At 43.2% G+C, this 25,032-nt stretch overlaps 1 protein-coding gene across 1 annotated transcript in view; it reads right to left on the reverse strand.

Moving 5' to 3' along the window:
* Positions 1-248: 248 nt before the first annotated feature.
* The window catches only part of LOC132084213 (T cell receptor alpha chain MC.7.G5-like), a 131,445-nt gene continuing 106,661 nt past the window's right edge, over positions 249-25,032 (reverse strand). Inside the window, exons 5-8 of the mRNA XM_059489274.1 lie at positions 6,371-6,634; positions 4,663-4,710; positions 1,852-1,961; positions 249-1,203 (exon numbers count right to left, since the gene is read on the reverse strand). Of these exons, the coding sequence (XP_059345257.1) occupies positions 1,198-1,203; positions 1,852-1,961; positions 4,663-4,710; positions 6,371-6,634 (428 nt within the window). The 3' untranslated portion in view covers positions 249-1,197. The remainder of the gene's footprint in view (positions 1,204-1,851; positions 1,962-4,662; positions 4,711-6,370; positions 6,635-25,032) is intronic.

The following is a 25,032-nucleotide window of genomic DNA, read 5'->3' on the forward strand; positions in this document are numbered from 1 at the left end:
ATATATTAATATATAATATTATTATAGTGATATATTAATATAATATATTTAAATTATTATGATATATTAATATAATATATCATAAAATAATAAATCAGCCTCCTGAAAGAGGGAGTCAAGATCCTCATCTCTTCCCTCATCCTGTGACCCCTGTGAACACCAACACACACTGAGTGTGGCCAAACCATGATTTTGTTGTCTCCAGCCAGCCCAGCCCAATGCCTCCAACAACAAATACAAGACGCAAACAATTTTATAAATTTTTAATAAGAATTGTTTGATGGCAGCCTAAAGAAATGCCAAGACATCTGGTGGGTGCCAGGACAGTCCATGGATCAGCAGCATGCAGATGCCACAGGCAAGCACAGATCCAAGGTGGGCACACAAGGACAGGTAAATATTTCAGTACATTTTTATGCAATTGTTACAAAAAGAGCTTGGGAGATCTCAGGTTGTTAGAAGCAAACAAAAACAACAAAAGTGGTTTGTAGTTTTACAAAAGTGGCTTGTATTTTGAACAGAAAGCCAGATCTTAAACTGGTTTAAATTAAGAAGTGTTATGGTCAGATAAACTTTTAAAAAATCCTTTTAAATATTTCTTCTGTGACATTGAAGTGGCAATTTCACTGAATTTGGAATTTCTGGGAGACTGCAGCTCATCCTTTAGGGGAAAAATGGGATATCTTGCTCTAATCCACCAAAAGGTGACAGGACAGTACATCCTGATTCAGTTTCCCTTCACTTTTCAAAGGGTTTCATTTGCGCCTGAAAAGGTTACTGGTCGTGCACCCTAAGAGATATGAACACCCTAAAGCTACCAAAATAAGAAAAATTCCCATTCAGATGATATTTATCTTGCAGTTTTTAACACACAGCACTGCTCCAGGCAGAAATTGTAATTTTAACAGAAGTAACAACTTGGCAAAGTGTAATTATAGCAAAGTCTGCTTCACGCAAAACAGGCACAGTGTGGTGAATGACCCAGACATCTGGAGGGCAAAACGCTGGAAATATTTCATTTTGAGCAGTTTTGTAGCAATGCAAATAAAGCAATTTAGAATATCATGGCTGGTGTGATGTGTAAGAGCAGCAGGGGATGTTCCTTGCACAAGGAATTTCCCTGAGCTCCCTCTTGCCCACGATGCTCTCTCAAAGCTGATGGGTTTGGTACTTCAGGACTGCCCCAGCTGGTTCCTCTCAGTCCTGTAACAAAAAACAAAAGTTTGTTAAATCACTATTGGTTTAAAAATTATCTCTGCACAATTGTAGAGCTGAAGTGTCCAGGCAAGAGACAAACAGACACTGGGAAAAGCTGATATATCAGAATTTATATTAAAGTCAAAAATCATCAAACTTTCTCAGGTGAGGGGAGAAATCTGATGGATGAGTGCAGGCAAGGCAAGGGATGGATGTACAAACAGAAGGGAGAAATGTAACACAAACAAAAGGTTTGTTAAATCATTATTTAGGTTACAACTGCACAATTGTAGAGCTGAAGTGTCCAGCAAGAGAAAAACAGACACTGGGAAAAGCTGATATATTAGGATTTATATTAAAGTCAAAAATCATCAAACTTTCTCAGGTGAGGGGAGAAATCTGATGGATGAGTGCAGGCAAGGCAAGGGATGGATGTAGAAATAAAAGGGAGAAATGTCTTGAAAAGGAAAATATTTTCTTATGGACCAGGAAGAGCACTTGAGGGGTGGTTGAAAATGGTATGGCCAGAGGAATGGAGGGATTTTACTGGAAAAATTCAGGATAGACTGCAAAAACAGCTGTTCCAGAGAAAAGGAGCATTCACAGCTGAAGAACCAATCCAGATATTATCTGAACCTCCCCAAGCATCCTCACCTTTTTCTTCTTCCACACAAGCACTGTCATCAGCACGTTAAAAATGATTCCTTTCATTAAAATGATTTTGAGGCCCAGCTGTGACAAAGAAATGGTGTTCAAGTGCTCATCTGGAAAAAAACAACAGAAAATGAGAGTTAAAAGAGCACTGAGACATCCTCATGTCCCACACAGACTCAAAAGCTCTTTTAAACAAAGTTGTTCCATTGTGTCATGGAGTCAGCTGGTGGGGCAGGAAATGAGATAGGGAGTGGGACTCAGAAACTTTAATTTCTTCCATTCAATAACCACTTAAATATCCAATCTGCCACTCTGCCAGCCACCTAACTGGTTTTAAATACTGTGCACTGTAAATCCAGGATGCTGGAGCAGCCCTCCTTCCTCTGTCTAAATTCCTTTGAAGATGGGCAGGGGTGAAAGCAATTTTGATTTTAAGCATATAACAAAATTTTATTTTCATTTTATATTAGTTACAAAACCATTCGTATTTGAAAAGAATATAAATCTATATTATATATTATAGAAAAATATATATTGTATAAACACACATTATATAACATGTAAATATAGTTATATAATGTATAAATATATAATTTATATAATACTATAAACGAAATATATTGTAGTTCTTTTATATATTTCTTTTAAATATATATATTTATATTTTTAATAAGAAACCCATTCTTTTATACATTCTCCATTAGAAACCCATTCTTTTATACATTCTTTATTACAAACTCATTCTTTATACATTCTTCATTAGAAACCCATTCTTTTATACATTCTTTATTAGAAACCCATTCTTTTATACATTCTTCATTAGAAACCCATTCTTTTATACATTCTTTATTACAAACTCATTCTTTATACATTCTTCATTAGAAACCCATTCTTTTATACATTCTTTATTAGAAACCCATTCTTTTATACATTCTTCATTAGAAACCCATTCTTTCATACATTCTTCACTAGAAGCCCATTCTTTTATATTTTCCTCATTAGAAACCCATTCTTTTACACATTTTTCATTAGAAACCCTTTCTTTTAGACACCATTCTGATACAGGTGGACCTGATTGGTCATTAAATCAACACCATTTGCTAATTGAGAAGACAACCTTTGGTAAGCATCTTATGAGAAAACAACTGGTCCAAACACTGCGAGATTGTTTAATTCTTTCTCTCAGCCTTCTCAAAACCCCCCCAGAACAATTCCTGGGGAAGTTTATCTGCCTTTTCTCTCTCTCTGAATAAACCGTGAGCATCCCCAGAGCCCAGCCTCAGTGACCCCTGAGCACAGAAACCACTGCTCACCATCGTTCCATGAAGTGTTTGTGCACCCAAAATAACCCAGCTCCTCTGAAGGCTGAAATGCAGCAGTGCTGACTCATAGCAGGACCTGGAGCTGCTCTGAGGTGGGCTCAGAATGATGTTTTTCTCAAGATTTTAAACTTTCAGCAGCAGCTCTGTGGTGAGTCAGAGCAAGAGCGGCATAAAATTATCAGCTTGGATCAGCAAGGCTGCACGAACACCACAACTTTCAGCCTTGGTGTTAAAACCTGTGGGGGCCCTTTTGGGGAAATTTTCTGTCTTTTTGCTGCTTCAGAAAGAATTCTGCAAGCAGGGTAAAGCAGCAAAAGCTTGGGAAGGTGAGAGAGAGAAGTCTGGTCAGAGGGTCAGAGAGAGAGAAAGCCAAATAAGCAATATAATATAATATAATATAATATAATATAATATAATATAATATAATATAATATAATATAATATAATATAAATTTTATTATTTTATATGTGTATATATATACATATAAAATACATATATTATATTATATTATATTATATTATATTATATTATATTATATTATATTATATTATATTATATTATATTATGTTACATTTTATATATATATATAATTTATATAATATATTGTATTATTTATATGGCAATTTCCCATGAATTGGCCTGGGAAGATTTAGGGAGCTGCAGATAAACAATGATAGTCAGATATTAAACAATCTGCAGGTGGTGGTTTTTAACAAATTATTTTGCTGTTTTCCTTTTACAAATGAGTGTCTTGTTAATTAGCCAATCATGTGAAATGTATTTATTGGTTTCTCTGGGTCTGCATTGAAGGCACTTGAGACAATAATTCATGTTCACACTCAGGTGTTTATTATCTCTTATCAGTAAAACAGCCTCACTGCTGTGAGTTGGGCAGCTTTTCATTAGAAGGCACAAAATGGCCAACAATCTCTTGGTACAAGGGCTTTTAAGACTAAACTATCCAATTAAGAACTGACACCTGGATTATTTTCCCTTTTAAACCAATAACTGATCCCAGTGTGGACCTTTCTGCCCAATTGCAAAATGCCACCCAAACCCATGAAGAAGAAACCCAGGACGACACCCTGTGCCCTCCATCTCGCTTCCACCCACAACACACTAAAAATCCCAAAACCTCAATTTCTCACCAAGTGATGCACTACACTACTCTCCATTTCACACTTTTGTGGGTTCCAGTCTATGTTGAAGTCTGGGAAACTTTCTCCATGAATGAGGGTCAAAGTCAGACCAGGACACCCCAGAGCAGACACAGAAATATTCCCTGGGTGCCCTGGGTTTCCACACTATTGATTAAATGACCAATCAGGTGCACCTGTAGCTAACTAAGGTATAAAAGGGGAGAGGATCAAATAAATGGGATTTTGCCCTCTGCCTTCTGATACAATTCTGCGTCATCCCTGACTCAGTGGTGATAGGATGACGATTAATTTAGGGCAAACTTTTCTTCTAAAATGCTGTGTTACATACCTGTCCTGAAGTGGAGGGACAGCCCTGTGACACAGACAGCACTGGCACCTGCAGAGAATGACAATAAATTGAATTAATTACAACAATGTTCTTCTTCAGAGATCTATAAAGATATCTCTGCTTAGAAGTACTAAATTAGGATTTCTGGCCAACAAACCCTCCCATAAACATTATTTTCTCTTTTTTTTCAGGACAAGCATAAAAAACGATCTAATTAAACTTCAGTGTTCCATTGGACAAAGGAATTTCAAACTTTCTATCCCCCCACAGTGTGTTCTGATTTGACTGTACCAGTCTGCTGATCCTTAATCCTGGTTCCAGCAAGGAGGAAGGAGAGACCATAAAAAAAGGAGAGACAATAAACAAAGGAGAGACAATAAACAAAACCATCAAAAAAAGTTTTTTCTGTTCAAGAGAGAGGGGGAAATGTGGGAAATGGATTTGTAGGGAATTCTCCAAGCCTGGCAGAAGGCTCAGTGTGCATCAGTGTGCACATTTCTTATCACTTATCTGGAGATAAGAAACGTTGACTTGGTAATGCCATGGAACAGGACAGACATTGCTGAGAGAGAAATGGAACTAGAAACAAGTTTCAAAGGATGGTTTTATAAATAAGATTAGGTACTTTGGAGAAATAGAACTATGAAAGATGCATTGTACCCATGAGGGGTAATTTTAGATTATTGGATTTAAGGCATTCACAGCATGATGTGGCAAAAAGCTGGCAGGCCAATAAATGTTTATAATGTTTCCCTTTTTCAAGGCTGAAAAATCCCAATTCAGCCTTGAGAGATTAAGTAATACTGTTTCTTGGGAGAAGGAACTATTGCTTGCCAGAGGCTTACAGTGTGGGAAATGAATTTATAGAAAATTCTCCAAACAAGTTTCAAAAGGTGGCCTTACAAATAAGACTGGATACTTTACAGAAATCGACCTATGAAAGATATGTTGTAGTAATATTAAGTAAAATTACCCACAAGGTAATTTTAGATTATTTGCTTTAAGGGATTTACAGCATGGTGTGGCAAAAGCTGACAGGCCAAGGAACACTTATAGTGTGTTGTAAATAGGAAATAATTGGGTTCTGATTGTGATGGTGTGAATTATAACATCTGTATTGTGCCACCATTGACATGAGACTGAAAATGGAATAAAAGCTTTTAAAACACCTCTGAATTACGCCATCTCTGGGTCAGAAAATGGATTAATCTGGCAAGAAAACAGAGGCAACAAAGCAACATTTGTGACGGTGTTCACAGGAGTTCTTGGATGAGGGAAAAGACGAGAATCTGACTCCATGTTTCAGAAGGCTTGATTTATTATTTTATGATATATATTATATTAAAACTATAGTAAAAGAATAGAAGAAAAGGTTTCATCACAAGGCTAGCTAAGAATAGAAAAAGAAGGAATGATTACAAAGGTTTGTGGCTGGGCTCTCTGTCCAAGCCAGCTGACTGTGATTGGCCATTAATTAGAAACAACCACATGAGACCAATCCCAGATGCACCTGTTGCATTCCACAGCAGCAGATAACCATTGTTTGCATTTTGCTCCTGAGGCCTCTCAGCTTCTCAGGAGGAAAAATCCCAAGGAAAGGATTTTCCATGAAAGATGTCCGTGACACAGCATTCCTCTGTCCTGTGGGACCACAGTGGAGCACCCAGAGCACCTCCAACCCTGGTGACAGCCCCAGAAATGCCCTTACCACTCTCAGGGTCCTCTCCCTCCAGCTCTCCAAAGCCCTCGTGGCTGGCAGCACAGTGCAGGTGGTCACTGGTGGCCCAGTAGGTGGACAGGTAGCTGGACTCCTCGCTGTCCCCATCCGTGGCCACCCCCACCACAGCAGATGTGTGCTGCTCTGCTGAGCTCACAGTGAGCTTCTCAGGGGAGTAATCTGTGATGAGGCACATCTCCAGGCCCTGGGCATCTTTGGAGGTCAGCCTGTAGACGGAGGGAGATGGAGTGACTTCTGCAAAGAGGAGAAAAGAAGATTTAGGTCAGATTACACAGCCATAGTTCCTGCAGTCTTACATAGAGCCACTTGGAAATGCAGGATTCTCCATTATTCCAGGGGGAAGCTGCTTGATCATTGGGATTTTGTACCAGGACACCTTTAGAGAACCAAAATATCTACAGCAGATGATGCAGAAGCTGTTTCTGTGTGACCGTGTTCACAGAGGTCCGAGGATGAGGGAAAAGATGATCTAACTCCATGTTTCAGAAGGCTGATTTATTATTTTATCATATATATTATATTAAAACGATACTAAAAGAATAGAAGAAAGGATTTCCTCAGAAGGCTGGCTAAGAATAGAAAAAGAAAGAATGATAACGAAGGCTTGTGTCTCAGACAGAGTCTGAGCCAGCTGACTGTGATTGGCCATTAATTAGAAACAACCACATGAGCCCAATCCCAGATGCACCTGTTGCATTCCACAGCAGCAGATAACCATTGTTTGCATTTTGCTCCTGAGGCCTCTCAGCTTCTCAGGAGGAAAAATCCTAAGGAAAGGATTTTTCATAAAATATGTCTGTGACACTTCTATTGTGTGGGAGACACAGAGAGGCCAAACAGAATCCCTGGAACATCTGAAAAGGCCAGGAATGATTTAGAGATGATTTTAGGCCATGATTTTAACTGTCACCATGGCCTGGTGACAATCTAAATCATGGCCTAAAATCATCCCAGCCTGATGCTGCTGGAACTCCCTCACCTCCCCTGCTCTTAGGGAGAGGAAGGCAGGAGCTGCTAAAAAGCTTGATGATAAAATACAGATGTATATTTATGTCCCTGTATAAAATACAGATGAGCCAGGGTAGATCACTGCCTGGGGCACATGGAAATGAAACAGAAGAGGAGGAATTTGTCAAGCTGCTCTCTTTCTCTCTCATCACCAGCACTGTGCTTTCTGAAGAGATAAACATCTACCTCACTCCGAATTAGGGTGTTTTTCTCCTCTTCAATCTGTGCAATGCCTTGATCTTGAACACACAAAACAATAAAGGCTTTTTCACAGGAAGCCTCAGCACTTTTGCAAAATACTAATTTCCTGTTCTTACTCAGAGCGGTGGCTGCCTCTGCTCTGGTGCTGCAGTTCCTGTAAGTTCCTTGGTTTGTTTGCCCACTGCTATGAAGGTTTGAGATAATTTTGGTAAAAAACATCTACTTTAACCACAGCCCTGTGACCTGTTATTCTGGCTTGATGAGGTGATAAATGCAGGTGATAAATAAACAGCGTTTCCAGCACAGGCTGGAGATGCTGTTTATTTATCACTTCTATTTATCACTTCTATTTATCACCTCTATTTACAGCAAAGTGAGAAGTAAATAATGATGCTCTGAGCTTTCCAAGCTGCCCAATTCCATCTTTACTGAAGGATGTCTTCCAGGTGTGAAAATGACAAAGTTTCTCAGGAGGTTCATGAGCAGCCATTTGAAGCCTTTTTGTTTTTAAAATGTCACACAGCTGGGTTAATCCATCTCAGAGTGGATTAGATGGGCAGAATTGCTTCTTCTGACCCCCAAAATATTTTCTTAACATTGAAGGAGCAGCAGGAGACATCATAGCAATGTTCTCCTGAGGTTTAGATGGTGCCCAAGTAGAGGTGGGCAATGCCCTTGACAGCTGCCATTGCCCAGATCTTGGTGTGTATTAACAAACTCGAAAATTCGTAAAAAAATCAGGGTAAAAAAAAAAAAATTAGTAAAAAAAATCAGTGTAAATGTACCTGGCAAAACCAGAAGTCTCGTCCCAGATCCAAATGTGAATTTGTAATTACTCCCAGAGTTACACAATAGCAAAGGCCTCTACAATATCCACAGCAGCACTGAAAGGATCCTTCAGCAATTAAATACTCCATTAAAAAATCCTCTTTATCTCTATGAACACACAGATCCATTTACCTGGGACTTTTCCACCTACTGAATTTCTTTTAATGTACTTTGCATTTTGCACTCCCAAACACACTCTTCTTAATATTCCTCTCATATTTGTCCCATCGTTTCCAGACAGCCACCTGCACCACAACTCCTATTCTCCATCTTATTCCTCATTGATTTATTCTGCCAGTCAGATTCCTCTCTCAAAAATTAATTTATTTACAAAAAAAATTATTTATTTACAAAATTTTGTTTATTTATTTAAATTTATTTAATTATTTTACTGCACAGCTCCCCTAGGGACTGGCGGCCTCCATCATCCCATTCTCTTAATTTTATTTTTGCCACCTGAATTAGTCAAGAGTGATTCCAATAAAGCTGCCATTTAGTTTTTGACTAAAAAGCTATTTTTGGTGAGCAATTTCTTTGAGCCATTTCATTGCTCATTCTGCCACTGAACCCTGAGGTTTCAGGGTGTGTTAGGAACGTTCCTCCAGTGGGACTATGGAGCAGCTGCACAGAGATATGGTAAATAATGGTAAATCTATGGTAAATTTACCACAATGGTAGATCTGGAGACACCTACATGAACTCAGAGCTCTGATTTATAGCTCCTTCAGCTTGCTGATTGCTCCATATAAACTTGACATTCTCATTTCTCTCAGATGTTTTTGAAGAGGGTCAGGGGAGGTCATTTAAAATAAAATTATTTCCCTCACAGGTTTCCAGAAGGAATTATTTCCCTATATTCCTGGTTTTTAACTTTAAGAATAAAATAATGTTGAAATTATCTTAAGAATCACTACCATTTTAAAAAATGGAAACATTACTTTTCAGGTGTAAACTCACTCAATTTAGATACTAAACAACCCTAAATATATTTTTAAAGAAATTTGGAAAATTTGGTACATTTACAACAAATATCAATATCTTGGCAAATATTACTTTCTTTCCCTTTTACAAAGGGTTTCAGACAAGAGAAGAGGTGTAGGATTTTGGGGGGATTTTTTTTCATACATTTGTGGCACCAACACTCAAAGCCCACTTTTCTATCCATCCTTTTTTCTTCAGAAATAATATTTTGATGTAAGGATTGCCTTTCCGTCCTTCAGTAATTAACTTTCCTTCTTGCCCTATTTCCTCTCTATCCAAATATTTCTCCCACCCTCAGTTTTAATGCTGGTCCTGCTGTTCTCTACCAGTTCCAGATTCTCATTTCTAATGTGCTCCAAGCTCCACCTGGATGAGGTAGGACAAGGTAAATCAACACAAGCTGGCTGTGACATCAACTTGGTGTCATCCCTGAGCTCCCTGCCTTGTGTTTATATCATTATATTCTCTTTATATTCTGTTTATAAGTGGAAACCCACCTCCACTGTTACAGCTCAAGGATCTCCACAGCACTTACCCAATATGTGCATTTTTTATGTCCAAATACATTATGAGTCTGGTTATCTCCAAGTATTTCTATCCACATACAAGAAAAGTCCTTTTTACCTCCTACAGCTTTATGGAAGCAGTTTTACCCATCTGCATTTTGCTGGCCTGTGCTGGCTTTCACCATCTCACATCTCCTCTGTTTGAGGAGCCCAAATCCTGTTGAATTCCCAAGACAAATCCTCTTGCACATGTAAAACCTCTGCCATGTTCATTCTCAGGAACAGGGATGCGAAAATATCCTTGCAGCCATGGAAATCACTTAATACCAACAGAAAATGCATTGTCCTGTTGCTAAAATATTGGCAAAATAGGCAATATAATTTGTGAGCTGAAAGAAGAACTTCCACCTGAATTCTACGTGAATTCTACCTGAATTCTACATGAATTCTGCCTGAATCCAGACATACCTGGAGACACCACCAGTTTGGTTCCAGCTCCAAAGGTAAACTTGCCATAATTCCCAGAATTACACTGTGACACAGCCCTTTGCAAAATGGTGCCCTGGGCTGGCTGTGTGCTGGGTGAAGGCTGCAGAACATGGCAGTGCAAGGCTTTGTTGGGAGCAGCTCACAGAATGACAGGATAAATGAGGTTGGAAAAGACCTTTGAGGTTGTCAAGTCCAACCTGTGACCCAACATCTCCTCATGGACTAAACCGTGGCACTGAGTGCCCATCCAGGCTTTGTTAAACCCTCCAGGGATGGTGACACCACCCTCTGAAACCAGCTTCACCCCTCTGCATTTTGCTGGTCTGTGCTGGCTTTCACCATTTCACTTCACCTCTGCTTGAGGAGATTGATGTAGGAGCCAGAATCCTGTTGAATTTCCAAGAGAAATCCTCTTGCACATGTAAAACCTCTGCCATGTTCATTCTCAGGAACAGGGAGGGGAGAATATCCTTGCAGCCATGGAAATCACTTAATACCAATGGAAAATGCATTGTCCTGTTGCTAAAACATTGTGGGGCGGCAAAATAGGCAAAAAAAAAAAAAAAAAGAGCTGAAAGAAGAACTTCTACCCAAATTCTACGTGAGTTCTACCTGAATTCAGACATACCTGGGGAAACCACCAGTTTGGTTCCAGCTCCAAAAGTAAGCTTGCCATAATTCCCAGAATTACACTGTGGCACAGCCCTTTGCAAAATGGTGCCCTGGGCTGGCTCTGTGCTGGGTGAAGGCTGCAGAACATGGCAAGGCTTTGTTGGGAGCAGCTCACAGAATGACAGAATAAATGAGGTTGGAAAAGAGCTTTGAGATCATCAAGTCCAACCTGTGACCCAACATCTCCTCATTGGACTAAACTCTGGTACTGAGTGCCATATCCAGGCTTTGTTAAACCCTCCAGGGATGGTGAAACCACCCTCTGAAACCAGCTTCACCCCTCTGCATTTTGCTGGTCTGTGCTGGCTTTCACCGTTTCAATTCACCTCTGCTTGAGGAGCCCAAAACCTGTTGAATTCCCAAGACAAATCCTCTTGCACATGTAAAACATCTGCTATGTTCATTCTCAGGAATAGAGAGGGGAGAATATCCTTGCAGCCATGGAAATCACTTGCTCTGAATACCAACTGAAAATTCATTGCCCTGTTGTTAAAATATTGTGGGGCAGCAAAATAGGTAAAATAATTTGCCAGCTGAAAGAAAACTTCTACCCAAATTCTACGTGAATTCTACCTGAATTCAGACATACCTGGAGAAACCACCAGTTTGGTTCCAGCCCCAAAGGTAACCTTGCCATAATTCCCAGGATTACACTGTGGCACAGCCCTTTGCAAAATGGTGCCCTGGGCTGGCTGTGTGCTGGGTGAAGGCTGCAGAACATGGCAGTGCAAGGTTTTGTTGGGAGCCCCTCAGGGAATGACAGGATAAAGGAGGTTGGAAAAGAGCTTTGAGATCATCAAGTCCAACCTGTGACCCAACATCTCCTCATTGGACTAAACCCTGGTACTGAGTGCCCATCCAGGCTTCATAACACCCTCCAGGGATGGTGAAACCACCCTCTGAAACCAGCTTCACCCCTCTGCATTTTACTGGTCTGTGCTGGCTTTCACCATTTCAATTCACCTCTGCTTGAGGAGCCCAAATCCTGTTGAATTCCCAAGACAAATCCTCTTGCACATGTAAAACCTCTGCCATGTTCATTCTCAGGAACAGGGATGGGAAAATATCCTTGCAGCCATGGAAATCACTTAATACCAACGGAAAATGCATTGTCCTGTTGCTAAAATATTGGCAAAATAGACAAAATAATTTGTCAGCTGAAAGAAGAACTACTCAAATTCTATGTGAATTCTACGTGAATTCTACCTGAATTCAGACATACCTGGAGAAACCACTAGTTTGGTTCCAGCTCCAAAAGTAAGCTTGCCGTAATTCCCAAAATTACACTGTGACACAGCCCTTTGCAAAATGGTGCCCTGGGCTGGCTGTGTGCTGGGTGAAGGCTGCAGAACATGGCAAGGCTTTGTTGGGAGCAGTTCACGGACTGACAGGATAAATGAGGTTAGAAAAGAGCTTTGAGATCATGAAGTCCAACCTGTGACCCAACATCTCTTCATTGGACTAAACTCTGGTACTGAGTGCCATATCCAGGCTTTGTTAAACCCTCCAGGGATGGTGAAACCACCCTCTGAAACCAGCTTCACCCCTCTGCATTTTGCTGGTCTGTGCTGGCTTTCACCATTTCAATCCACCTCTGCTTGAGGAGCCCAAATCCTGTTGAATTCCCAAGACAAATCCTCTTGCACATGTAAAACCTCTTCCATGTTCCTTCTCAGGAAAAAGGAGGGGGAGATATCCTTGCAGCCATGGAAATAATTTACTCTTAATACCAACTGAAAATTCATTGTCCTGTTGCTAAAATATTGGCAAAATACACAAAATAATTTGTCAGCTGAAAGAAGAACTACTCAAATTCTATGTGAATTCTACGTGAATTCTCCCTGAATTCAGACATACCTGGAGACACTACCAGTTTGGTTCCAGCTCCAAAGGTAAGCTTGTCATAACCCCCAGAATTACACTGTGACACAGCCCTTTGCAAAATGGTGCCCTGGGCTGGCTGTGTGCTGGGTGAAGGCTGCAGAACATGGCAAGCCTCTGTTGGGAGCAGCTCACGGAATGAGAGGATAAAAGAGGTTGGAAAAGAGCTTTGAGGTCATCAAGTCCAACCTCTGACCCAACATCTCCTCATGCACAAAACCCTGGCACTGAGTGCCCATCCAGGCTTTGTTAAACCCTGCAAGGATGGTGACACCTTACCCTCCCCCGACAACCAATTCCTGTGCCCAATCAGAGAAAAATTTTTCTGCTTTCAGTGAAGAATTTTTTGCTGAAAAAATTTGCTTCTTTCACTGAAGAATTTTCTTTCAGTGAAGAATTTTTTGCTGATGTCCAACCTGAACTTCCCCTGGTGCAGCTTAAGGCTGTGTCCTCTGTTTCTCTCACTGGTCACCTGGGAGAACAGCCCAATCCCACCTGGTTGCACCCAGCAAGTTTTGATAGAGAAGAAAAGAATTGCTGAGCCAGTCTTACTGGATAACCAAGGAGGCAAAGGGTGTGTTGGTTAGAAGGGGTTTTTATGACTTAAAGCAAAGGATAAACCCACCCCAAAGAAGATGATGTTTTTACCAAGGACAGAGATAGACAGGCAAACAAGTCAGCACATGTTGCAAGTAGAAAAAAGGTCTCAGAATTTTCCACTGCAAGAAAACTGAAAAACAACTTCCAGCTTAAATTGTAATGTACTAACTGTGAGTGACTGGAGAACAGTAACATGAATATGGTAATTACAGTAGTTATGACAGGCTATAGGTAAAAGCTAAGTTATAGGTTGGTTCTACTGTATGAAGATGCTCAGCAAAGAAAAGTATAGAATGCATTGTAACCAAAACCTCCACTTTTTGGACCTGAAGACCATGAAGTCCAGCCTATACCCCAGCAGTTCCATGTTCACCCCTAAACCAATAAATTTAACAAGGAGTGTCCAAACACATCCTCCCAATCTCCAATTTTGGCCCATGTGGGAAACCCAAATCCAGGGCAGGGCTGCCAACATCGTGCTTCCCAAAGCTGTGCCACTCCAAACAACCAAGAACAGGAGAGAAATGAAGCAATTCCCCTTCCCAGGCCAAGGGCTTGCTCACCTGGCAGGACTGAAAGCACTGTCCCCTTGCCAAAAATGACTCTGGCTGCCACATTTACACCCTGACACATTTCCTTGCAAAAACTCCTCTGCCAGCCCTGCACCTGATCTCAAGCAAAATTGTCCAGGTTGTGTCACAGAGATATTTTCTGAAAAAATCCTTTGCTAGTATCTTTTTCTCCTGAGAAGCTGAGAGGCCTCAGAAAGGAAATGTAAACAATGGTTATCTGCTGCTGTGGAATGCAACAGGTGCATTTTTGATTGGTCTCATGTGGTTGTTTTTAATTAATGGCCAATCCCAGTCTGGCTGTCTTGGACTTTCTGGTCAGTCACAAGATTTTATTATTATTCCTTTCTATTCCTTTCCTTGCAAGCCTTCTGATGAAATCCTTTCTTCTATTATTTAGTATATAATTTTCTTTTAATACAGTATATATAATAAAATAATAAATCAGCCTTCTGAAACATGGAGTCAAGATTCTCATCTTTTCCCTCATCCTGGGACCTCTGTGAACACCACCACAAGGTTGGAAAAGCCCTCCAAGACGATGAAGTCCAACCCATACCCCAGCAGTGCCATGTTCACCCCTAAACCATTAAATTTAGCAGGGAGTGTCCAAACACCTCCTCCCAATCCCCAAAATTAACAGGAAACACCCACAGCTCGTGCCATTCCCATTTCTCTCTCTGGGTTGTGGCTCCAGTTCTGCAGCTCCCAGCAGTAACCCAGAGATCACTGCTGGAGCTGCTGCAACAGCCTGAACTGCATTTTGCTCCTCTTTGCAAACATCACCCCTATTTTTGAGTGGGCTGAAAATCTCAGTGTCCCAAATCTCAGAAATCCTATTTAGTCTCACACATCCCTGCTCTTGCATTTCACCTACTTGTTGTCACTTTTTGCAGTAATTCTTTTCCCCAGCACTGCCACGTTTCCAGAACACACTGGATAAGCACAAAGTCTCCCACTTATTCCCTCAGAACACCAAAACCAGCCCAAATTTCTCCACAAATCCACTGTACTTGTTGCAGCTCAGCATTGTCTGGGTCCATGTCAACATTGTTTGGTCCAGCTTGGCTAAGAGGGGAGACAACTCACCTGGGGCAATGACAAGTCTGGTTCCACTCCCCCAGACTGGTTTTCCCCAGTTTGCATTGGTCACACAGTGTGAGAGCTCATTACAAAATGGGCTGGGGTCCCCTCAGCCCTGGGGCTGCCCCTGCCAGGGGCTCTGAGCAGATTTCCAGAGATCTCCTCTGGCTTCTCTTTGCCCAAACCCCAATTCTCTGTTCAATCCCTGGGGAGAGCCGCACTGGATTGGGGTCACCAAACCTGGCAGAGATGGGGAGAAGCTCCCCCTCGGTTATCAAGGGGAAATTTGGGATCCCTGCCCCAAAGGTTGCTTGCCCTGCAATAACAGAGGGAAGGGAAGAGCCCCCTGGCACAGGGCACCTTGCCAGCAGCCCAAATCCCAACTCCAGGAGGCATCTTGGCAGTGCCAGGGGTGTTCCAGCACTGCAAGGAAAATCCTCCTAATCCACACCACACAAAACACTAAAGATGGTTTCCAATAGCAAATGATAAAAGCCACTTTAAATGTGCTTAAAAAGCCACTTAAAATACTTTAAAAGCCATTTAAAAATTACTTAAAATTAAATCAGATAAAGGCCTGAAAGATGCTTTGTACGGCTGGATTTTACGTTGTGAGCAAATCTGACTGGATGACCTTTTCCATTTCTAATTTCTACCATTCTGTGACTTTGATAGATACAATCCTCTGCTGCTTATAAACCAGGAAATGTTACAATTATTGTCTATGTCATATGGATTTTTTTGCCCTTACTACAAGACAGACAATGACAAGGGAAAAAGGGCAGACAAGTCTGGCTCATCCCAATTTTGGCCCATGTGGGAAACCCAAAACCATGGCAGATCTGCAAACACCGTGCTTCCCAAATCTGTGCCACTCCAAACAACCAAGAACAGGAGAGAAATGAAGCAATTCCACCTCCCAGGCCAAGGGCTTGCTCACCTGGCAGGACTGAAAGCACTGTCCCCTTGCCAAAAATGACTCTGGCTGCCACATTTACACCCTGGCACATTTCCTTGCAAAAACTCCTCTGCCAGCCCTGCACCTGATCTCAAGCACAAAGCAGCTGCAATTCCAGGCACCAGCAAAGCTTCCTGACACAAAAGATTCTATTACCTGCACAAGGCAACATCTGTTCCCAGCTCCTGCCTGAAAAGCAGCAGTTCCCTTTGCCTTTCTGAATTTTGGGCAGCCATGAGAGACAAGTGCCAGCCATGGGAAGGCTTTCCCAAAAAACTTTCTCCCAACCTATGAAAAATGCCTTCACTCTAATAGAAATTAAATCAAGATTTTAACACAAAATGGAACAACTGTCCCCTGGCAGTCTCCCAATTCAGAGTTAGACACTGACTAGCAGATTACATTGGCTGACACATAAAGAACTAGAAAAATATCTTGGGTATTTGCTTTTTGAAAATCTACATGCAATTCTGACAGTGCTTGGGTTCATAGGCAGGTTGTCACAGAGACAACATTGTGGCATTCACTTTATCTGAAAAATACCTTTTTCCAGGATTTTTCTCCTGGGAAGCTGAGAAGCCTCAGAGAAAGGAAAACAATTCTTTTCTCATTTGCTTCTCCTCTGTTTCGCTCCTGTGGAAGGTGTTTGGAGATTGTTTACCCACAGGTGATTGTTCCATTGGATTCTGCTGTGAGCTGTTTTAAATATTTGGCCAATTGGGGCCAAGCTGTGTTGGATTCGGGAGAGTCTCAAATTTTCATTATTATCTTTTCAGCATTCAGTAAGTATCCTTCCTGTATTCTTTAGTATAGTTTAGTATAGCATTCTTTAATATAATATGAGTATCATAAAAAATTAAATTAGACTTCTGAGAACATGAACTCAGGTTCATCATTCCTTCCTCCATCAGGGCACCCCACAAATAAAATAGCTGAGAACTCACTGGGCTGGATGGAGAGCCTGGTCCCGGAGCCAAAGGTCAGCTTGTTGCCAAAGCCTGAATTCACACAGCATTTCCTGCCCTAACAAAAAGCCCCAGGAGCCTCCTGAGAGCAGCAGCTCTGTCCCAGGCCCTGCCCAGCCCTGCCAGAGCTGGGCAAACACAAATCCTCCCTGGCTCTGTCCCACAGCCCTGAGTGCTCTGCATGACCTGAAGGTGCAGAGGAGCAGCAATGGGGAAGAGCTTCCACAGTGACTTCTGTGAGCCAGAGAGGAGTTTGAGAAGAGGATCCATGTTTAGCCCTGAAAGAATTTCCTATCAGGGAAGGAAAACCAAGACAGAGACACAGAACCCAAGAAACCCAGAAAGAAAGAAGGATAAAATTAGAGAAACCTGCAACAGGCTGTTCCAATGAGAACTTTGTCTCTCGTGACCAGTGAGAAAGTATAAACTTATGTACTTTATAAGAATGTCTAAGAAGCATGCAGGCTATAATAAAAACAGTTTGAACCCTTCTGAAAATGGAATTTGTTTCTTTGTTTTGTCAGGCGAGCACTCACTGGGCTGGATGGAGAGCCTGGTCCCTGAGCCAAAGGTCAGCTTGCCATAGCCAGATCCTGAATTCACACAGCATTTCCTGCCCTAACAAAAACCTTCCCCAAAACTTCAGTGGGATTCTCCTGCAGGTTCCCATCCCAGAGCCTGCCCTGCAGCCCCTGCAGTCAATGAAATGGCAGCTGGAACCTCCCTGCCCTAACCAAGGTGCCTCAGACACAGCAAGGATGTGTGGGACACTGTGCAGGGGACACTGCAGGGACAAAGGACACACAGAGAGCTGAGCACTCACTGGGCTGGATGGAGAGCCTGGTCCCTGAGCCAAAGGTCAGCTTGGTGTAGCTGTTGTCACACAGCATTTCCTGCCTTAACAAAAAGCCCTAGAAGCTTGCTCAGAGCTGCACCTCTCCCTCAGGCTTTGCCCAGCCATGGCCTGGCTCACAGGGGCAGCAGAGGGGACACAGAGCCTTGCCCTGGCTCCTGTGCCTCCCTGGGCTGCAGTGACCACTGTGTGCATCCCAAAATCATCCCAAAATCATCCCAATGTCACAAGCAGAACAAGGAGCCTTGGTTTGGACACTGCCTGAGAGCAAAGTCATCCCTGCCCAGGGACTCCCAGAGATGGCCAAAGCTCCAGCCAGGCTGCTGCTCTCAGCCCTCCAAGGAGGAGCTGAAGCACAGCTGAAAGCACAGAAAGCAGAGCAGCAGTGCTGGACTTACTTGGCCTGACAGTGAGTCTGGTTCCAGAGCCAAAGGTAGGGACATAAGCTCCTGTTCCTGTATTCACACAGCATTTCCTGCCCTAACAAAAAGCCCCAGGAGCCTCCTGAGAGCAGCAGCTCTGCCCCAGGCTCTGCCCAGCCCTGCCAGGCACATTTTGGCTCTCCCAGCAGAGGTGAATGAAGCAGAGAAAGGACGGGAAAGCAGCAATTGCTGAGCTGGGCCAGCCTGCCCCACACACCAGGCTCAGCCGGACCACAAAATGTCCCTGTCTCACCTCAATCACAAAATGTCCCTGTCTGACCTCAATCACAATATGTCCCTGTCTCACCTCAATCACAGAATGTCCCTGTCTCACCTCAACCACCAACTCTTAAATCAGAAAATATCCCTGTCTCACCCAAATCAAATGTGTGAAATGGTTTCTCTTGTTTGGCCTGAGATGTTTATTAGTTCTGATCTATATTATAGTCTCACAATTGAGACTATATATTGAAAAATATCCCTGTCTCACCTAAATCTCAAATTGTCCCTGCTCACCTAAATCACAAAATGTCCCTGTCAGCCCTTCTGCTGCTCAAACCCTAAGCCCACCATAAATGAGGGAAATCCAGATAAACCAGTTTCTTACTTGGTTTCACAAGCAGCTTTGTCCCTTTGCCAAAGGTGACTTTGTAGACATTGTTCACACAGTGAGAAAGGAGCCAACAAAAACCACCCTGGAGGGCAGCAGTCAAACCCACAAATATTGAGTGCCCCAGGCATTGAGAAAAGACCCAAAAATGCAGCAAGACCCTAAAAAAAGAAAGGTAAATTTCCCAGGATTTAAAGCATAGAAAACAAATTGTTTCTCCTCTGGGTTTGTGCAATCCCTTGCACAGATTCAAACCATGAATTATCTAGAACATTTCCCAACACTCAGAGAAACTACACTGAACATTTCACCCCAGTTTCCCCAGCCACTGGCTGTCTGTGGGATCCCCCTGAAAGCACAGCTCCCTTTCAACAGGGAAAGGGGGGATTTCTGTGCACAGCATCATTCTGGACCCACTAAATCACAAATTGTCCTTCTCAGACCTAAAAATGCCTTTGGAAAAAGCACTGGCACAGCTGTGAGACTGAACAGGCTCAGAGGCACTGCTGGTACACAGAAGGGAAAATCCACTCCTGAAACCTTGGATTTAAAAAAACAAACCCCAAAGAGTAGAAAGGTAAATGCTCCAGGTTTTAAAGCACAGAAAGCAAATTGTTTTTCCTCTGGATTTGGGCAATCCCTTGCACCGATTCAAAGCATGAATTATCCAGGATATTTTCCAACACTCAGAGAAACTACATTGAACATTTCACCCCAGTTTCCCCAGCCACAGGCTGTCTGTGGGATCCCACTGAAAGCACAGCTCCCTCTACACAGGACTCTCTCTGCACAGCATCATTTTGGACCCAATAAATCACAAAATGTCCCTGTCAGCCCTCAAATGCCTTTGGACCAAACCCTGGCAAAGCTGTCAGACTGAACAGGCTCAGAGGCACTGCTGGTACCCAGGAGAAGGGAAAATCCACTCCTGAGCCCTTGTTCCCAGTGCAGCTCCCTGTGCAAGGGCAGTTTCTGTGCATTCCCAGCATCTCAGAGCCTCTGCTGAAGGCTCCCAGCAGCAGCAGGGAATGAAGGAGCCTCTGTGCTCTGCTGCCCATCTGCTCTGTCATTGACACAGCAGCAGAGCCCACAGGGAGCCCCAGGGGACAGGGAAGGGTTTGGGGCAGAGGAGGCACAGGAGAGCTGAGCACTCACTGGGCTGGATGGAGAGCCTGGTCCCTGAGCCAAAGGTCAGCTTGTTGTCATAGCCTGAATTCACACAGCATTTCCTGCCCTAACAAAAACCTTCCCCAAAACAGGAGTGGGCATCTCCTGCAGGTTCCCATCCCAGAGCCTGCCCTGCAGTCCCTGCAGTCAATGAAATGGCAGCTGGAACCTCCCTGCCCTAACCAAGGTGCCTCAGACACAGCAAGGATGTGTGGGACACTGTGCAGGGGACACTGCAGGGACAAAGGACACACAGAGAGCTGAGCACTCACTGGGCTGGATGGAGAGCCTGGTCCCTGAGCCAAAGGTCAGCTTGCCAGAGCCATAGCCTGTATTCACACAGCATTTCCTGCCCTAACAAAAAGCCCCAGGAACCTCCTGAGAGCAGCAGCTCTGCCCCAGGCCCTGCCCAGCCCTGCCAGAGCTGGGCAAACACAAATCCTCCCTGGCTCTGTCCCACAGCCCTGAGTGCTCTGCATGATCTGAAGGTGCAGAGGAGCAGAAACATGGAAAAATGTTTCACAGTGACTTCTGTGAGCCACAGAGAGGAGTTTGAGAAGAGGATCCATGTTTAGCCCTGAAAGAATTTCCTGCCAAGGTAGGAAAACCAAGACGTAGACACCGAACGCAAGAAACCAAAGAAAGAAAGAAGGATAAATAAGAGAAACCTGCAATGGCCTGTTCCAATGAGAACTTTGTCTCTCATGACCAATGAGTAAAGTATAAACTTATGAACTTTATAAGAATGTCTAAGAAGCATGCAGGCTATAATAAAAACAGTTTGAACCCTTCTGAAAATGGAATTTGTTTCTTTGTTTTGTCAGGCGAGCACTCACTGGGCTGGATGGAGAGCCTGGTCCCTGAGCCAAAGGTCAGCTTGTTGCCATAGCCAGATCCTGAATTCACACAGCATTTCCTGCCCTAACAAAAACCTTCCCCAAAACTTCAGTGGGATTCTCCTGCAGGTTCCCATCCCAGAGCCTGCCCTGCAGCCCCTGCAGTCAATGAAATGGCAGCTGGAACCTCCCTGCCCTAACAAAGGTGCCTCAGACACAGCAAGGATGTGTGGGACACTGTGCAGGGAACACTGCAGGGACAAAGGACACACAGAGAGCTGAGCACTCACTGGGCTGGATGGAGAGCCTGGTCCCTGAGCCAAAGGTCAGCTTGCCAGAGCCATAGCCTGTATTCACACAGCATTTCCTGCCCTAACAAAAAGCCCCAGGAGCCTCCTGAGAGCAGCAGCTCTGCCCCAGGCCCTGCCCAGCCCTGCCAGAGCTGGGCAAACACAAATCCTCCCTGGCTCTGTCCCACAGCCCTGAGTGCCCTGCATGACCTGAAGGTGCAGAGGAGCAGCAATGGGGAAGAGCTTCCACAGTGACTTCTGTGAGCCAGAGAGGAGTTTGAGAAGAGGATCCATGTTTAGCCCAGAAAGAATTTCCTACCAATTTAGGATAACCAACACATAGACAAAGTACACAGGAAACCAAGAAAGAAAGAAGGAGAAATAAGAGAAACCTGCAACTGCCTCTTGCAATGAGCACTTTGTCTGTGGTGACCAAGGAGTAAAGTATAAACTTACTCCTTGGTAAGCTTTACAGGAATATATAAAAAGCATGCAGGCCATAATAAAAACAATTTAAAACCTTCTGAAAATGGAGAGTGTTGCTTTGTTTAGGCAGCTGAGCACTCACTGGGCTGGATGGAGAGTCTCGTCCCTGAGCCAAAGGTCAGCTTGGTGTAGCCTGAATTCACACAGCATTTCCTGCCCTAACAAAAAGCCCTAGAAGCTTGCTCAGAGCTGCACCTCTCCCTCAGGCTTTTCCCAGCCATGGCCTGGCTCACAGGGGCAGCAGAGGGGACACAGAGCCTTGCCCTGGCTCCTGTGCCTCCCTGGGCTGCAGTGACCACTGTGTGCATCCCAAAATCATCCCAAAATCATCCCCATGTCACAAGCAGAACAAGGAGCCTTGGTTTGGACACTGCCTGAGATCAAAGTCACCCCTAGCCAGGGACACCCAGAGATTGCCAAACACCAACCAGGTTGCTGTTTTAGCAAGTAAAACTAACAGGTTAGAAAAGTAAAATAAATTGTATGGCAACTGTGTATGAGTTTAGAAAGTTCTATATTACCTTGTAACAAAGAAACTTGGGACTACTCTTGAACTACAGCGCAATACTTGCTCCTCTAAAAATCCCAATGAAGGAGCTCCAACCCAGCAGAAAGCAGAGAAAGCAGAGCAGCAGTGCTGGACTTACTTGGCCTGACAGTGAGTCTGGTTCCTGAGCCAAAGGTAGGGGCATAAGATCCTGTTCCTGAATTCACACAGCATTTCCTGCCCTAACAAAAAGCCCCAGGAGCCTCCTGAGAGCAGCAGCTCTGCCCCAGGCCCTGCCCAGCCCTGCCAGAGCTGGGCAAACACAAATCCTCCCTGGCTCTGTCCCACAGCCCTGAGTGCCCTGCATGACCTGAAGGTGCAGAGGAGCAGCAATGGGGAAGAGATTTCACAGTGACTTCTGTGAGCCAGAGAGGAGTTTGAGAAGAGGATCCATGTTTAGCCCTGAAAGAATTTCCTATCAGGGAAGGAAAACCCAAGACAGAAACACAGAAACCAAGAAACCCAGAAAGAAAGAAGGATAAATAAGAGAAACCTGCACCTGCTGCTTGCAATGAGCACTTTGTCTGTGGCGACCAATGAGTAAAGTATAAACTTTTGACCTTTTAAGAATGTATAACAAGCATGGAGGCTATAAGTAAAACAGATTGAACCCTTCTGAAAATGGGATGTTTTGCTTTGTTTAGGCAGCTGAGCACTCACTGGGCTGGATGGAGAGTCTGGTCCCAGAGCCAAAGGTCAGCTTGTAGTTGCCTGTATTCACACAGCATTTCCTGCCCTAACAAAAACCTTCCCCAAATCTAAAGCAGTGGGGATCTCCTGAAGGTTCCCATCTCAGAGCCTGCCCTGCATCCCCTGCACTCAATGAAATGGCAGCTGAATGGCTGCAGTGACCACTGTGTGCATCCCACAGTGACAGGAACAGCAAGGAGCCTTGGTTTGGACACTGCCTGAGAGCAAAGTCACCTCTGCCCAGGGACTCCCAGAGATGGCCAAACACCAACCAGGCTGCTGCTCTTTGCCCCCAAGGATGAGCTGAAACCCAGCAGAAAGCACAGAAAACAGAGCAGCAGTGCTGGACTTACTTGGCCTGACAGTGAGTCTGGTTCCAGAGCCAAAGGTAGGGGCATAACCAGCTGATGCTGAATTCACACAGCATTTCCTGCCCTAACAAAAACCTTCCCCAGCTTCTGGCAGCACTGGGCACCCAGCAGATAGGGCTGGATGCTCTGAACTCTTGGATATGTGGATGCAAATCGTGCTTGGAAATCCAAAGGAAAAGAAGAGAGAGAAGAGAGAAGGAGAAGGAGAAGGAGAAGGAGAAGGAGAAGGAGAAGGAGAAGGAGAAGGAGAAGGAGAAGGAGAAGGAGAAGGAGAAGGAGAAGGAGAAGGAGAAGGAGGAGAATGAGAAGAAGGAGAAGAAGGAGAAGGAGAGAGAAAAGAGAAGAGAGAATAGAAAAGAGAAGAGAAAGAGGAAGAGAAGAGAGAAGGCGACATGTAACTACATAACTGAAAAACCTCCAGCCCAGTAAGGGTATCCTGAAAATCTCACTGGGCATGGGGCAGTTTTGACCCACGTGGAAGGAGTTAACAATAAACTGGTGCACTTCTCAGCTCAAACTGGAATCTGTGTCCCTCTGCCAATGTGAGTTTGTGCCACAGCCCACACAGCAGTTTTCAGCTCATCCACAAGCTGAGAGAGCAAATCAACCCCTGCTGGCATGGCCATGGCACAAAAGGTGGCCAGGAGCCCACAGTGGGTATCTGAAAGGAAGGACAGACCACTGACAGGGTAATTGAGGACATTCTCTAGTGAACCTCTCTTCAGTTCATGTGGGAATCAGAAAAATAGAAACATCCACAGACACTGAAGGATTTGATCTGCAGCCTTAGAAGAAGCTTAGGTTGATAGAGAAATACAATATACAGATATTAAGCAGAAAAATAATAAATTTATATTTCTATAGTTGTAGGTGAGAATATGCCTTAAGTAAGTGAGAAACTGTATTGAGTAAGATAGTGAAGAGTCTATAGTATTGTAATTGTATAAAGTAAACTCAGAGTTTAGAAGTTAGAATAGAAGCCAATGTGTTCATGTGAATTAGAAGCCCATTAAATAAAAGTATCTGCAGTGCAACAGAAGCAAGTAAAAGTAATAGGTCAGAAGAGTAAAATAAATTCTGTGGCAACTGTGTATGAGTTTAGAAAGTCCTATATTACCTTGTAATGAAGAAACTTGGTTATATTCAAGAGTAATCACAAATACTTAATCCTCTAAAATCTCACAGCTCTAAGATAAATGTTTATCTAAGCAATAAATAATTCTTAACATAAAAATAGTCCCATCCCTTCATTTCTAGCAACAACAATGACAAGCTCATATTGCTAGTATGACTTTTTGCATCTTTTTTCTATCTACAATATTGAGCAACAACTGGTTTAAACCTTACTTGGTTTTACTCTCAGCTGCACTCCACGTTCAAAGGTGATTTTGTTTCCATAGTTATTCACACAGTGTTTGCCTTCACAACAAAAACCCCTTTTTCCCTCCAGGACCAAGTTAGGTCCAACTTGACTTTTTTTTTTTTTTAAACTTAGTCTATCCAACAAAACTCCTAGGCAATTTTAACTACATTTCTTGTAAATATTTCTCCTAGTTTATGGTCTCATTCAGTTTGTACAGAGTTGGCACTGACTGAAAATTTTCTTCTTTATTCAGGCT

Source organism: Ammospiza nelsoni, chromosome 26 (assembly GCF_027579445.1).
Source record: "Ammospiza nelsoni isolate bAmmNel1 chromosome 26, bAmmNel1.pri, whole genome shotgun sequence".
Lineage (NCBI taxonomy): Eukaryota > Metazoa > Chordata > Aves > Passeriformes > Passerellidae > Ammospiza > Ammospiza nelsoni.